This window comes from Ambystoma mexicanum, chromosome 13 (assembly GCF_040938575.1).
Source record: "Ambystoma mexicanum isolate Mex_15411 chromosome 13, UKY_AmexF1_1, whole genome shotgun sequence".
Lineage (NCBI taxonomy): Eukaryota > Metazoa > Chordata > Amphibia > Caudata > Ambystomatidae > Ambystoma > Ambystoma mexicanum.
Genome location: NC_090938.1, coordinates 236,314,956 through 236,330,939, shown reverse-complemented (window position 1 = coordinate 236,330,939; position 15,984 = coordinate 236,314,956). Strand labels below are relative to the sequence as shown.

General features: G+C 45.4%; 1 protein-coding gene across 1 annotated transcript in view; it reads left to right on the top strand.

Annotated features, from left to right (window-relative positions):
- The window catches only part of LOC138521129 (fish-egg lectin-like), a 141,349-nt gene that overhangs the window by 23,919 nt on the left and 101,446 nt on the right, over positions 1 to 15,984 (top strand). Inside the window, exon 2 of the mRNA XM_069633698.1 lies at positions 2,293 to 2,529. Coding sequence (XP_069489799.1) covers positions 2,293 to 2,529 — 237 coding nt within the window. The remainder of the gene's footprint in view (positions 1 to 2,292; positions 2,530 to 15,984) is intronic.

The following is a 15,984-nucleotide window of genomic DNA, read 5'->3' as shown; positions in this document are numbered from 1 at the left end:
GGCAGTCTCTCCCCAGACCCTGCGATACAGGAAGGCTGTGCAAATAATTCACTTCTTTGGCATGGCAGTCTCACCCGAGGCCATGTGAGACAGGAAGGCTGTGCAAATTATTCTCTTCTTTGGTGTAACAGGCTCTCCCCACACCCTGGAAGGTTCTCTTCTTTGGCATGGAAGTCTCTCCCCAGACCCTGCAAGACAGTCTCTCCCCAGATCTGTGAGACAAGAAGGCTATGCAAATAATTCTCTTCTTTGGCATTGCAGTCTGATAAACATGAAGCCCCATGTAATCCCCTTGAGCACAGTCCTACTAGTACCCCACACCTCATCATTCTCCCCCTGCACACTACTCAGGTTGATGAGGTCCAAACCACCGGGGTTAGCAGGAAAAAGGAGGGATTAGAGGGAGGAATCAGGCAGAGACTGGCAGAAGGCGGAGGGGGAATTAACAGACTACATACGGATGCAGTCCAGTTAGTCTGAGCTGTTAATGAGGCAGTAAGTGCCTGTGGTTAGGGGCGTGGCTCATCTGCATAGGTGTCCCAGTGGGAACCCGCCCTTGGAAATTGGCAGTGGTATAATTTCTGCCTCGCACCTTCTATTAACTAAAGTTGTGGTCCTGGTGATGTCCTCAGGTCTCAGTACTGAGCAGTGGAGTCCTGAGGGAGTCAAAAGGTCTAGGAGAATGAGGTGCTCCTGAGTAGGAGCACACGAGATAGGGGAAGAGGCAGGGCACCCTGTTGTTCCCCTACATCGTCCTTTATAGAGCCCCTGAAAGTAGAGTGGCCTTGACAAGCTATGCCGAAGAGCAAGGTCTGAGCACCATGGAGATCAGCACTTCTACATAATCCAACCTGTGCTCCAGTGGCAATGCCGAGATACCAGCAGCCCTTGTACCAATGGTGTACCTATCAATTGACTCAGAGACAAGCACTTGTACCGACGCGCCATAAAACCACTTTTCTGAGTCTCACCACCCGCAGTGGCTTGAAGAATAACGCTACCCAGCTGTCATCCTGAGAACTCTAATTTCCAAATAGTGTGATCACTGAGACACACCAGGGACTGAATATTATTACAGCATAGTGCTTCCAGTTAGGCATTGTTTTTACTGGAAGTGCACTCTAGTATAGCACTTCTAGTAGGTGCTGAGGACCACTGGCGGGCACATTAAATTGTTGCTCTAATTCCCAATGGCAGCTTTATAATCCAGAGCTCGTATGGGGCGCACAGAAGCCACGCTTGGGTAGGGCTCAGGTAAAAGACCACACTGGTGTTATGGGAGCACTTGCAGGACACACATGATGTGGGTGCTATGTAGCGCTTAGAAGTAGCGCTTAGAAGTAGAAGCCCCCTACAGCATAAACGTTTGCTGCCTACACCAGACGGTACAAGCGCGCCAGGCTCCCAACCTGACTGGTTCACTCCATGCACCAACGGTTACACAAGTAGATTCTTCTGCGTCTTAAATACAGGTAACCTCAGGATGCAAACGATTTGAGGTTAATAATGGCTTTGCAAGAACCCCTCACCTAATCCTTCTAAACCCTACACCCTAAACTTTATTTCTTCAAGTCATGTGTACGCAATAAAGTCAAGTTGTGTCAGCACAATGATAACTGGTACCAAAGCATGCTAGAGGTTCTACCTAGACTATCTCAATCATTTTCTTGTTTGAAAAATGTTCCTGTCTGTAAGGAAGCAATACAACACAGCGAACAAAAGTCTGTAATTATTCATGTTGGAGCCCCCTGCTGCCTGAGGGAGGAAAAACACATAGTCCTGCATGCTACAACATATCAATGCTCTCCTTAACAGAATCCTCTGGGCCCCTCAGGATCCTGTCTTCAACTATCATCAGAGAATTCCTTTCATTCAGAACCGCCAACCTATACAGAGGCCTGTCATTAAAACTCCCCTACAATTGGCTTGAATAGATGTCCGTCTCAAAACGGCCCTCCCCCTATTACATCACAGGTACTAGAAACTTTGGCCCAAGTATGAAGAATAGGCCACTGTAGTAAAAATAGCTAGCCAATAAGAGGACACTCGGGTGGAGGATTAACAGGAAAGGAGGGGAATTTAGCCCCCTGCTTGCCAATAGAAGCAATCTCCCAAGGAAAAACATCTGACGCAATCAAATGCTAACTAATAATCCCAAATGAAGCATCCGGTTAGCTATATATTGCCAACCCAAAAAACGTATTTTTTGTCTTTAGAGTGTACATGTATACCCAATTAGCTTAAGATCCTCATGTGTTACTTTTAAATCCTATCCTCTTGCATCCATTCTAGGTCAGGTGTCACTGGACTGTGATCAGGTGTACGGATCATTGAAGCAGATTGATGCTGGCAATGGACAGGTGTTTGGAGTCAATGAAGGCCACAACATTTACACCCTGCAGGCGGGCAGCTGGACGCAGATACCCGGTGAGCTTGCCCATGTGACAGTTGGTGCTGGTGGAGTCTGGGGCGTGAACCGAAACAACCAAATCTACAAACTGGTGGGTGGAGCTTGGGTGCAGATCAACGGTAAGTATAAATTGCTTTTATTGAAAGTGAATGAATGGAGGACACCTGTATAGCACAGCTCCTCTGAATGCATCATCTGTAGGATTTTCCTTGATTTGATGTAACATTCCGAGAAGATGTGTTTTCCTAATTTGTCAGAAAAATAATATTTTTAGTTTAGAGTGAGTTGTTTCCAACTGCATCAGTCCTGTGCATTGATATTAAAAATAGCTTCCATGGTTAAAGTTAGGTCATTGTTTAATATGTGTAACTACCAGATCCCTTTACAGGGAAACTTAGCTTCAAAATCAGCAGTAGGAGCTTAGAACAATTAAGTGAGTTGCCTAATGGTGCTAATTTCTGAAACCAGCTCAAGCCCTGCTACTTATAGGAAAATGAACTAATATGGCAGACTATGTCAAATTTATATTTTTACTAGTAGGCCTTTGATAACTTGGCAAACACCCAGAGGTAGCTCTGGGCCTTGGAAATTAACCATAAAACACATACATTGAGGAAAACCGCTTTCCTCAGTCCCATGCTCCACGTTCACTTGCTCTTCTACACCTGCATGTATGGGCTAAAAAAAAAATCATTGTCATTGTTATTGAATATATATTTCAATATTCTTGTAAAAAAAAGATGGTAAGATGCTGTCACAATCTCATCCCCACCGAGGGCTTAGAGGGCCCTAAGGACCTTATTCGGCTCTCCTCGGATTCCTTGGAGCCAGTCCTGGCGCTGTTGGCATCGGAGACACATGCAGGGACGGGGTTTCAATGGGCAAGTATGGCCACCCCCATGTGGAATACTGGGGAACTGCATTCAGCGGTCTAGCATCCAGGGCGGGACCCGCCCCAAAGGCACCTGGGATACCACCCCCAAAGGCACCTGGGATTCCACCTGGCTATTTAAACCACGCCCGATCAGGAGCACGTGCTTCGCGTTATTCTGCTTTTGCAGCGCGACGTTCCCCGGGTCCTGCTCTGCATCCTGACCTCATGTGCCATCTCCGTCCTTACCTGCTCTGCAGCATCTCTGGCACTCGAAGTCGCCCAAGGCAAGAACCATCACCATCCTTACCTGCTCGGCAGCATCCTCTGGGACTCGAAGTTGTCCAAGGCAAGAACCATCGCCACCCTTACCTGCTCGGCAGCATTCTCTGGGAATCGAAGTTGTCCAAGGCAAGAACCGTCACCCTCCTTACCTGCTCTGCAGTGTCCTTCGGCGATTGAGTCGCCCAACGCTCATCGTCCTCTTCCATCATCTTCAAGACTTTTTTGTCTCCAAGGATTCCTGGGAACCATTTCTCTTCGTACCTTCTCGACCTGTAGGACAAACAACAGCAGAGGTTAGCCGTTTGCAAGGACGCTATCAGCGCCGCTTGGCGTACCATCTTACCTTCTCGTACTCAGCTCTGGCCTCCATCGCATCTCTTAGCACCTGCAAGAAGAAGCGAGAAGGTTTCTAGTGCAAAGCCAAACTAAGACATTGTTTTCACCAATTAAGAATTACCTGAAAAGTAGGAGTCGCAGCTGGACTGGACTCCGGCCCTCGCCAGTGAAGGAACTTGGCGGTACGGAGCCATCAACGACACACCCCTGCCCAGCGCGGCAGGACGGAGAGCGCACCCTTATAGAACGCAAGGTGAGAAACGTCCCCTGGGGAAACTGCAAGTAAAACTTCACCTCCTATCTTCCAGAGCCAATCCTCGACAGCCCGAACTCCAAGAAGGGTGGAGAGGTCCCAAAGAGCCCAACAGCTTGTTATGAGGAGTCCCCGTGGAAGCAAGGTGAGCGTTACAGATGCTAAGATCCCAGAGATTGAGCATAGTTATTTAGAGCAGAATTTCCTATTTGGCAAGGTGAGTAAAATGCATATTGACCTAAGAAATAGAAATGCATGAATTACTAGATGCGGCAAGTGGTATATTCTGCCAGACTAATGGCTCTGATTTTGTCTTCTTTCCAACATAAATCACATGCCAGTCTGTGTCATCAGATCATTACAGAAAAGTATGTAGTTAGAATTTTTTTTCCATCTTATCACAATATATACAAATATATTCTGGCATTTGGCATTCTAATATCATAACTTTGTTTGTTTAATGCATATATCTTAACGATCCATGTGAAAATGGGGTGGTTTTTCCTTTCGCTTATATAGGCATTGATGATGGGTCTTCTACAGTTTTTTGTATGTGAAAACAAGAAATAGATAGCAAATTATTAGGCGCTATGCACTTTATATTTGCATAGCTATTTTAATGTACATACACTATGTAGGTTAGTCTCTGATAATGTATTGTGTATTTGTGAGTCCACTGACAACCTAAGCAGTTGACACATTTCTAAAGATGCCGTTTTTCCTTATACAATTGTACGCAAAGAACATGTGTTCATGTGTTCAACTGTTTGTTGCATACATTATGGAACGAATAGAAAATGGCAATAAAAAAGATGGAGTTTGATATTGCATGAAAAAACCATAGTGTTGGGACAAATACCGGGTAGAATGTCAAAGTGATTGTTTGTGATCAAGCAACTTGTACGTTGTGGAATGTGTTGTACACTGTTATGGGGGCCAGTGGTCTCAGGGCCAGATGGTAAAGGCTGTGGGGTGGAGGCCCATGGCATGGTGCACAGAAATAACATGCACACAGCCGGAATTAGTGCAGTGACTGACTGCCGATCGGGAAGTCACTCGGCCCTTTATTGAGCCGATGACAGTCTCCCACCTGCCGTTTAACACATGGCTTCTGCACGCTCCCCAAAGGGGCGTCAGTTACAACAGCTCCCATGCCAGGGGTATAAGATAAAACAGGGACAAAATAACACAGTGCAAACTAACATTAATTCGTGGGGTTTCACCATGCATTTATACATGTTGATTAACTTGGGGATCCTTGGCCATTACACTAGTGAAGGACAGGTACAACTTTATTAGTTTATGAGAGAGGGGTCAGCAGGAAAAGCTGCACCCGGATATGCCGGGGGCCACATCTGCCACAGGATGTCCAGTTGGGGTAATGGGGCAGATACATAATCAGGCAAACCTAATTAGTCCAGGAAGGTGGTGCAGCCATTGATGGCCTCTTTTACTCAGTCCAAATTAAGCTTGAGAGTAGTTCCCCGTATCACAGCTTCAGGGAGCCCCTTCACTATGTCCACTTTAAGAGTGACACCCCCAAGCGGGCACACAGCTTTCCAGAGTACATCATTGCCCTCCGGAGGGAGCCCCCTTGGGCGATAGCTCCTGCTCACTGCTAATGGCAAGCTGTGACTGGGCTGCACTTACTGAGGAAAAAGCTCTGGGCAGCGTGTCCAGACCGCGCCACGTTTACCCTCTCTTTACAGATGCGGCACGTGAAAATATGGAGAGTCACAAAAGGATGCCTCCGGTGGTAAATCAGGTAAGTCTATGGTGGTAAGAATTATATTTGTTGGTTCCCTCGGCTCACCTTGTGGTTTTCTTTTGTCTCCTAGGTGCCGAAGTTCGGCGAAGAAATGAGGGAGGCAGCGCCGACCCGAAGGATGCTGTGAAGACTGGTGAGTATGGCGCGGCGCTGCAGCTGGAGGTGCGGCGCGTGCAGAAATGATGTTCTTTACAGGTCCGGAGACGAGATGGATCCAGAATCAGGTGTGGAATAGAAATAAGTTTGTTTTCTAACCTTGTCGCTTTCTTTCCTCTGTTTTAGGAGCTCCGGATTCGAGGCGGGCGTGGTAGAAGATTGGATGCAGGCTGCAGGCACGGTGAGCGTTACGCTGCTGGATGCAGAATAATGCGAAGCGTGTGTTGCTGGTCGGGCGTGGTTTAAATAGCCTCAGAAGTAGTCCCAGGTAAGAAGTCCCTAGAACCACACCCTAGTAAAAAATACTCCCTGTAGAAAAATAGTCCCTTTCAAGCTTCATGTTGGATTGGAGTCATTTGCAGCATGGTCTGCCTGAGGTAAGTAAGGACTATGAGCCTGGCGCCTTAGGCGCCAGGACTGATTTCTACTATGAGCCTGGCACCTAAGGCGCCAGGACTGAACCCAGATAGCCCCTAGCCGGGGCTGCTGAGGTTTTACTAAATGTCTAGATGCCTGCTCCCGGGGCTGATGGGCTTGGTCTGGATGCCTGGGGGTAGGCATCATGACACTATACTGTGGTCTGGCCCCTCAATTTTCTAGTAACGGAAACTGCAAAATCCGAAACTCACATTTGCCCCGAATAGCCTATCTATTCATGGTAGGGACAATAGTTCCACTCTGCCTTCTCCCTGGCAATGACATTAACCTGTTCACATAAGGTGGTAAGTCCCCCCTCTCATCACAGGATCGTCCTTTGGGTGGATCTAGCCGCATCAGAGATTCCGACGTCTGTGATTTTGGCATTTCTAAATCAGACCATCTTACTTCTCTCTCAGAGAGCATCCCTCGGAACTACACACATTATCCCCCTCCTCCCCTCAGACGGTTTCCCTGTCCTTGTCTGACATATCCTGTCGCCAACTGGTGTGACTTCTCTCTTCTTCGTCTCTATTCAGAGTCAGTCTATCTAAAGAAACTCTGTAGGCTCCACACTGCGTGAGCCTGCCTCTCTATCCTAGAGTTGTGTGCTTTCAAGACGATCATTCTTACCCTTTCCTGCCATTTCTTTTCTGGTCTTCATATCATGATAGACTTTATCGATCGCTTCCCCAATGCTTCTAGAGTCAAACTCATTCTCTAGATTTACTCCAGAAAGACCTGCTATAGGCTTTTCTCCTGGGAAGAATTCCTCTATATCTTCCCATGACACTACTGGATTTGGATCCATTAATTCCCTTTCCATATGTTCAAGATCGCGTGCTCTCTGCCTTCTCTTTCGTTCTATGCCATCATCAAGCTCTCTTCGTTTCCTTGCTTCTTCTCTCGCCCTGTCGTCTTCTCTTCTTTTCCTCTCCCTCCTTTCATTTGTCCTTCGTATTTCCTTGTCTTTTCATCTCTGTATTCTTTTATCACTTAATTTCTGTTCCTCCTCTTCCTCTCTTTTTCTTTCTATTCTCTCTGATTCTTCAATTGCCCTTTGTCTATTGTCTTATTTTCTTTGTTCTTCTGCTCTTTCCTGCTTTCTCAGTTGTTCATCTTGGTACAACTGTTCACGTATTTGTCTGTCCTTTCTTTTCACCCCATCTTCTTTCAATTGCTCCACTCTTTCTTTATCCATTTTGTCCTGTGTGTCTCGATCTTCGCTTTGCCTTACGTCATCGATGCTTTTACCATTGAGCTTAAGCAAAATCTGTCCACCCATCCATTCATTCTTTATAAGCGCTAACTCATCAGTCTTATCTCTTTCTCCTTTGCATCTCTTTATTTCTCGTCCTATGTCTAAGGATGTGCTCACTCGATCGCTTCTTTCCTTCTCATGTCTCTCCTTGTCCCTCGGGACTTTAGAGATAGGTCTTTCTCAGGAACTTTCTCTGTGGTTTCATCGCTGCTTTACGCAGGCGACTCATCTGCCGGATTACTGTACCCTGTTGCTGCCTTAAGCTCTCTTAATGGATGAAGCTGCTTCAAGCGCGGCGGGGGGAGCAGAAGGCTCCTCACCCCCCTCTTTGCATATATTAAGTTTCCAGTCATTAGGAGGTGGCTCTTCTCTTTCCTCCTGGTACATCTTCCAGAGCTCTAAGCTCGCTAACCTTTTCTGTAACTTTTTTCCTGTGTATGCTTTGTGTAAATATGTCATCATGTGCTGCAAATCTGCTTTTGATAGTGATCCCCTTGTGGCCACGGCATGAGCATCTTGTCTGTGGTATCTTTAACCCATTCCGCACTGTACTGTTCAAGATTAGGTGCGTGCTTTGGCAACTGTTTACAGAGGTGTATAAGTGGAGTAATACCCTCCCATTTTGACTCGTCAAACTTGACTGTCAATACTCACCTTTACACTTTGCACTTTTTTCAATTATACAGTTCAAGGAAAATAATACAATATGTGCATGCACCAACCGTCGCAGGCTCCAAACCCTCTATATCACGTTTTCACTTTAAACTACTGTATTTGTTACAGAACACTATTAATTCAATGTCATTAAATAAATAAATAATTCTCAGACCTCACATTTTCCCCTTTTTTAATTTTTTCATCTCTTTATTTCTCTATTAGCTTTTTCTCCACAGGTTGAGCTTTACAATCACATAAAACAGACAAACAAACTGACATACTCGGCCGGCCACATACATCCAAGTCTACGATCCTCGAGACTTAACATGCCCCTATTTTAATATCCTGATTGGGATTTAAGCCGCTCTCTTTGGATTGTCTTTAAACAAATCTGTAGTCTACGTCTCCCATAAATGGGCTTTAGATGCGGCTTCTTCTGTTACGTTCTTTAAAACGCAGGAAACTGGGCTTACTCTATCGTGGCTCCTCTCCTCACGATTTACTCAATTGCTTGGCTCCTCCCCTCGAGTCAGTTTCTTAACAACTCGACGTTCATCATCTCGAGTTGCTTTTTACCCCAAGCATCCCTCCGTTACTTGTTTTCCTTTATCACTTTTCCCCACAAACTCTGCCCATTCACAATTTTGCCATCTCACTCAGTTTTACACACCATTCAGTTTTTCAACTTCCGACTCTTGGGATCAATGCCTCGTTATCGACCTCTTCAACCTTTCGTCCATTCAGCTTCCTGTAGAAGTCCGGAGGTGTTTCTGCCTGAAAACAAGGGACCAGTCTAACCTGCGCTTCTAAGACTTATGTCTTTAAACGCTCCCTCTCCCTCTGAACAAAAGCCGTGACACCAGGAAAAGACATCAGCAATCTGATTCACCAGACACCGATACCCACGCAAACCCGAGGAGCAAGCCTTTGGAAACCAAATACTCCCCTCCAGTTCCCCTGCTCAGATCTCCCCATAAACATAACCTATCTCCGGGCGGCTGCTCGGCCCAAGCCTTTGATGGCGCAGCGTGTTCCAGCGGCAACGATCTGCGCTCGGATCATAGCGGCCCTCTGGCAACAGTCGGAGGGCACCTGGAGGCTTGGAAGATTGATGAGGGGGGTGGCCACTGAGGCGGAAACGGCAGAATGTAAACGCTTGTCCGCCACAAACCAGCAGCGCGAGTCAGTAAACGAACATCCTGACTTCGATCCTACACGCGATCCTGCAGGCAAGATAACTCTGAGTGAGGAGAAGGTAGAGGATAAGGGACAGCAGCAAGTGGATTTCTCCACCTCTCCATCCCTTTCCAACAGAAAAAAACACTGTCAGGACTTCTTATAACCTGATTGCTAACATGCTGAAGGCTAACAGTGAGACACAGCACAATTGCCCCCAAAACTCCAGGGCAACACAAAATGACAATGAAATCCAGCCACAATCAACAAGTCCTAGACCAATTGAAGAGACCGAGGTCCATCCTGTTACTGCAAGAGGTGAACTACCGAGCCCACACCTGGACCTAACCAATCTTAAAGAAAACCACTTCCTCAACACAACCATAAATATCTCGGGTGATCCTGACATAGATCTAAATATGTAAAGAGAACATAATGGGGCCAACAAATTGATTGACCTCGTTAACGACAATCTGGAAGGTGAGATTATGTTGGGAGGGCCGGACAATATAATCCCCGCCCCATTCGCCCGGCCAAAATCAGAAAGAGATACCCAGGAGATGAGCAACCAAAAACCTCTTGAAGAATCAAGACTACAACAACACAGATTGACTAAAACTAACTCAACTTGAGCAATAATGCCACAACAGCCGGTTGCTACAAAAACTCAAAACAAAAAAGAACGGCCACTAGAAAAAACTGAGAAAACTGGACAACCCAGGAAAACGTCTCCATTTACGCCTTATACAAACAATCCCATTGGCAAATTCTTCAACAAACTGGACAAAACCCTTTTCACTAACCCATGCAAACTATCCGATGCTGAAATACTCGAGGGGATAGCACTATCACCTCGCGGGAATGCTTCTGGTCAGATTGACAAGAGATCCACACCCACATGTGGGCTCACTTCGACGCCAGTACAATGGCATTTTGGGCAAGGCAGAACACCAACTATTAACACCTTGAATCCCCACTTACCAGTTTCAACTGCTCCCTTAGGACAGAAGGGGGGTACGCAGGAAAAAAAACTAACAGGCCCCAACTTTAATCTTGCAACCAAGGAAAACAAAACTCGGATTGAAAGTCCCGTACCCCGGAAACAGGACAACACCACCGTGGCCAAAGCTGTGCAGACGCCAGGCCTTGAAGATGATCAACTGGCCTAAGCCACCCAAATTAACAAAGAAGCCAACATCACCAAACCCATGGAGGCGAAACACTGACTTAAATTGACCATTACAACACTACAGAGACGACTCCTCAGTGAATATATCACGTTCTACATTGCCCACTCCCACAAAGGGGAAAACAGAAAGAGATACCTCAAAGACAACGGAAATAAATTTGCCTAACAACAAACTGGACATCTTTGCCATAATGTCGGCAGTGACCATAGCCCTGGCACCTTTTGGGAAACTATATGAATCGCTGAACGAAACATTAAAAGAGCACACATTCATGACAGCCTCTATGAGCTCCAAGCTAACACACTTGGAAGGCTATATCATGGCTGCAGACTCTTGGAAGGGGAACAAAAGAGATCAGGAAACAATGACCTTACAAGCATTAGCCAACTCAATCGACCAATCCAAAAAAGTGGTATTTCAGTTTAAGAAACCGTCCGTAACCACTGGAACACAAACGCATCAAGTTCAAAACTCAGAAAGACCTAAAGAAAAAGCCCAGGAGAGCGAGGTCATTGACCTCAACTTGATGGATAGTCAGGAGAAATTGCAACATAACAACAAAGGACTACTAGACGTGACAAAAAGCGGCAAAAAAGGTGGAGACTACTATGAGGAAAACTAAGTATACACAAAGCACAATAGAAGAAGAGCGACCAGAACGTTGTTACTCAAAGGTACGGCAAGGAAAGTCGATCAACCTCAACCAAAAATCAGATGGAAAGCCAGGCTTTAGCAAACTTGGACCCGAGCTGAACCAACATAAACCCGAGCTCCACTCAAAACATCCCAGCAAGCAATTGTGCAAACCTTCAGGTGAAACCGAGAAAGAAGTGAAACCAACTACACTGATGAATAATAATAACTCCGTTCCAGCACCAGCATTCAAAAACTCCAAATCAACACACAGTAAGCATCAAAGGGAGAACACTACCACGTTGAACGAGACCCTAACAAGATGGGTTACAATCCGCAACAAAAAGTCTCCAAAACAAGTAAACTCACCAAATTAAACACACACCTTAAACGAGTCACATGAAGAACTCGGAAACAACACGATCAATCTTCTCAACATTAGCGTCTACACTATATAAAATTCAGAATCAGAAATCCCTCCTCCCACAGGAAAAAAAAAGAAAGGTTTCATTTGCCGAAGAGCAACCTCCCCTGCACGATTTAAGGAGGCATAGATCAGAGGACACCACAGCACCATCAAAAGTGTCGCACAAAAATGGTAATGACAAAATCTGGGAGAGAAATTGGACCAGCCCAGGAAGGAGAAGAACTCGCCGATTATCCATTTCAAAGTCAAACAATATCATGCCCATTGGGGACAGAAAGTATCGTGAAAACCACCCCTCTAATCATAGAAACAAAGAGAAATACATTCACTCCCATGAGCAGGGGAACACAATTTACACAAACGACGTCCACAGTTACCGGACAAAACCTTTTTAAAAAACAAGCAGTCATAATCAAAGAAACCTAAAACTCAACTCATTTTCAATTTCTGACCAAATAAGAACATAAGCCCTTTTCACACATAAGAGCCGATATACAAGGACCTTAATGTTAGAAAAACGATCAAACACAGGTGAAACAATAATTTTAAACATAAGAGCTACCCTGAGGTTGTTTGACAGAATTTTGAAGGAAGACCAAATTCAAAGTGAAGACATAAAGGTCATAGGATTTGCAAACAAAAGGCAGACCGACAGCATTTTCCTACGCATTACATCCCAAACCATAAAGAAATTATTGCTCCTCACAGCTGGCAAACTTCATAAGATGGGATACCACCTTCGGGAAACGACCATGTAAGAGAGAGGACAAGACTCACACTCCACAAAGCGAGAGGTAAGAAATCGGCCAGACGAAACCAATGGTCTTAACAGGAAAAAAACCAACACCGCAGTTTCAATCGTGAAAGATCAACCATGACAAAAAACACCAAGTAACCTAAGAACCAGAGACTGTGACCTTAATGGAGACGGATCACCAATCAAAAGAAAGTATAATGACTCGATCTGGGAGTGAAACAAAACAACGTCCTCCCGTCTGTCCTCTCAGACAAATTTTCCTAGTACAGAGAGGGATCAAACTCGAAAACCAGCAGGCCCGAGAGCTACAATTGACGGAAACAACGTTAGCCGGAAGAACACAAACTCAGCCCCTGCAAAAACAGCACAAGGGAAGAACATTGACAAAGACTCTAATAGATGGGCATGGATGCCTGCCGCCTTGGCACGATACACCAGGAAATAGCAACCATTCACAACTACTAATCGCCACAAAATGGACGCTGTCAACGGAAACACTCCACAACAAAGACTAACAATTGGATCATGTATTACCAGAGGCCATACACACCTCATAAAGTCCGGAGATATAAACATAGGCCACTTTGACCTTCTAAGCCTTCAAGAAACGTGGCTCCTCCTCTCTCGTAGCAGAGATGGTTACGAGACCTTACTATCTTCAGCACTTAAAGGAACTAAAGGTCGCCTGACATCGGGTCTTCTAATTGCGCTCCGCATAGGAGGGGGCCTGCGACTAGTACGTAGTTTGGTCTCGTCTACCTTCATCCAAGCGCTTCTTCTGGAATGGAACCAAAGTCTGAGGTCGTCAAAGAATATAAAGGTGGATCTCATCTTGTTGATTAACATCTACTGGAACCCCACAGCACAAACAACAAAAAACTTCCTAGCCTCCGTCGACTCAATCTTAACGAAAGCGACAACGGTTTATAACGTGGCTCACACACTCATATGCGGGGACTTGAACGCCACTTGTCCAGATTCAGGAAGAGAAAACGCATCACCACAGAGTCAAAACCACCATAGAACACAATCAACCATAAGAGGCCGTGCATGTGCCAACCTCATGGACTCTTGGGACTTGGTACAAATTAAATCAACTAGACAAATCCTTACCGCCAGAGCCAACTTGGGAAAGTGAAGGGCACAAGAGCACCATTGACCACATTTACGTTTCCAAAGAACTTTACTCAGTCATCGACTCATTCAAAGTAATCGAAACAATCCGTAGCGACCACAACCTCCCAACAGCATCATGGCCAGAAATCAAAGAAACACACCAGACTATGAACCATGAGGTCGAAGTTAACCCTCAAGGGACCAGCCTAAAGTTGACAAAAGAAGCAATAACCCGGATTACGACAAGCTACAAGGGTCAGCTTGTCCTCGACACTGACGTATAGGGATCATCAAATCTGGACTACTGCCCGCTCCTCAACCCTTACCTACTCAAAAGGCCAACAAAAACCGGCATTGAAAAACCACATCTGCATAGATATAACGAGGATCTTAGGGCGAGGAAGGCAAGCACGCAAAAAGTCACAAGGCGTGCGCAAATCCATCCAGCACAACAAAACGTAGCGCTGGCGGCCGAACTAAGAAGAAGCTACAAAACTTGGTTATTGACTTCCTGGAGCAAACTATACCAACACGACTGAGGTAACGCTACGTGCAATCTGCAGTAGAAACTCCAAAGACTTTTGGTCCATAGTTAAAGATACAACAACAACTACAGACACAGCAATACTAAACAGTGTCAGTAAAGAAGCATGGTTGACGCACTATACCAACTTGTTCAAACATCCAACAGCTGGTCCACCAAATTCTGTAAAACATGTCCCTTGCGTATGGGCTATTGCACATGACAAACCAACTATCTTGAAAAAGATAAAGATGTTGAATAACTCAAGTGCTCCGGGCCCTGACGGAATCTCCAACATGCATCTAAAAAAGGACCCGGAGGAATTGCAACACTGATCCATGAGATCTTTAACAGATGTTGTGCCACAAGAAACATACCAGGATCCTGGAAAACGGCCAACATAGGCCTGATCTACAAGAAGGGACCAAAGAACGACCCTAAAAACTACAGGCCAATAGCCTTTCTCAATGTTATAGGCAAGCTATTCGGGTCCCTCATCCTGGACGAATTCCACAACTGGCAGAAAGAATCAAAAACAGCAGACCCCTACCAATCAGGGTTTGTAAAAAGCCTTGGTACATCGATTAACATCATGCTGATCAGTATTCTGAAGGCTAACGTGAAGGAAGGTCATCCAAAAATATTCATAGCCTCTATAGATCTGGTCCAGGCATTTGACCGCGTGAATAGAGAAAAACTGTGGCTAAAATTAAAGAAAGCCATCTCCTATCCTGGAGCCAATTACAGCCCTACACCTCGACACCTCAATGAGAGTGCGCCTCAACGCAGCAGGCCAGTTAGCCGACCCCATAATGACATTGAGAGGGGTCAAACAAGGACGCCTCCTGGCCCCAGCACTATATAACGCTTACATGGCCGACATCATTGACACAGAAAACAACACTCATTCCTTTCCTCCTACAATAGGAGAGTCCAAGGTCACAAGGCTCCTCTACGTGGATGACATAATTCTCCTGGACTAAACAGCCATTGATTAAAGCGCCAGCTAAACAGCCTTTCGGCATACTTAAAGAAAAACGACCTTGACCTTAATGTAAACAAAACAAAGGTGATGATAATCAGAAATACAACAAAAAACACAAGAAAACCACAATGGTCTATGAATTCAGAGAAACTGGAAATTGTGAGATACCTCACCTACCTGGGAGGCAAACTATCCTGCAGCAGTATAGAAAAGACTATGCCGGAGCATCTCTACGCAAAGACAACACTGGCAGCCCAAGCATCGATCTTGGAAAGAAAGTTTTATAAGTTCTCACTAATACCAGTGATAAACTTCTACAAAGCAAAAGCCACCCCGGCTATTACATACGCTGCTGAGGCAATGCCACAACTACCATCCACACTCTGGATCAAACTTGAAGGCCTATTCTGGCGCAATGTTTTAAAGCTACCAACCTCGACTCCCATGGCTGTAATCATAAAGGAACTCTGCCTGTCAGCATTGAAATTCGTGGTAGAGAGGAACAGTCTGCTATTCCTGGAAAAAATCTTAAGAAAGCCCAGACCGAAAATACTCGGGAAATTCAAAGAAATGACCAATGGAAAAAAACGGACGATGGCAGTCTTGTTACAAAGTCACTTGGATCTGGTGGAAACAATCGGAAGCTCCCAATGGGACCTTGAACGCATCCCGGACAAAGTCAAAGAAAAACTCAAAATCTGGGACTGGATGGAGACACTGGACAAATCAAAGGAGTATAAATCAACCGCCCACTTGACATTGA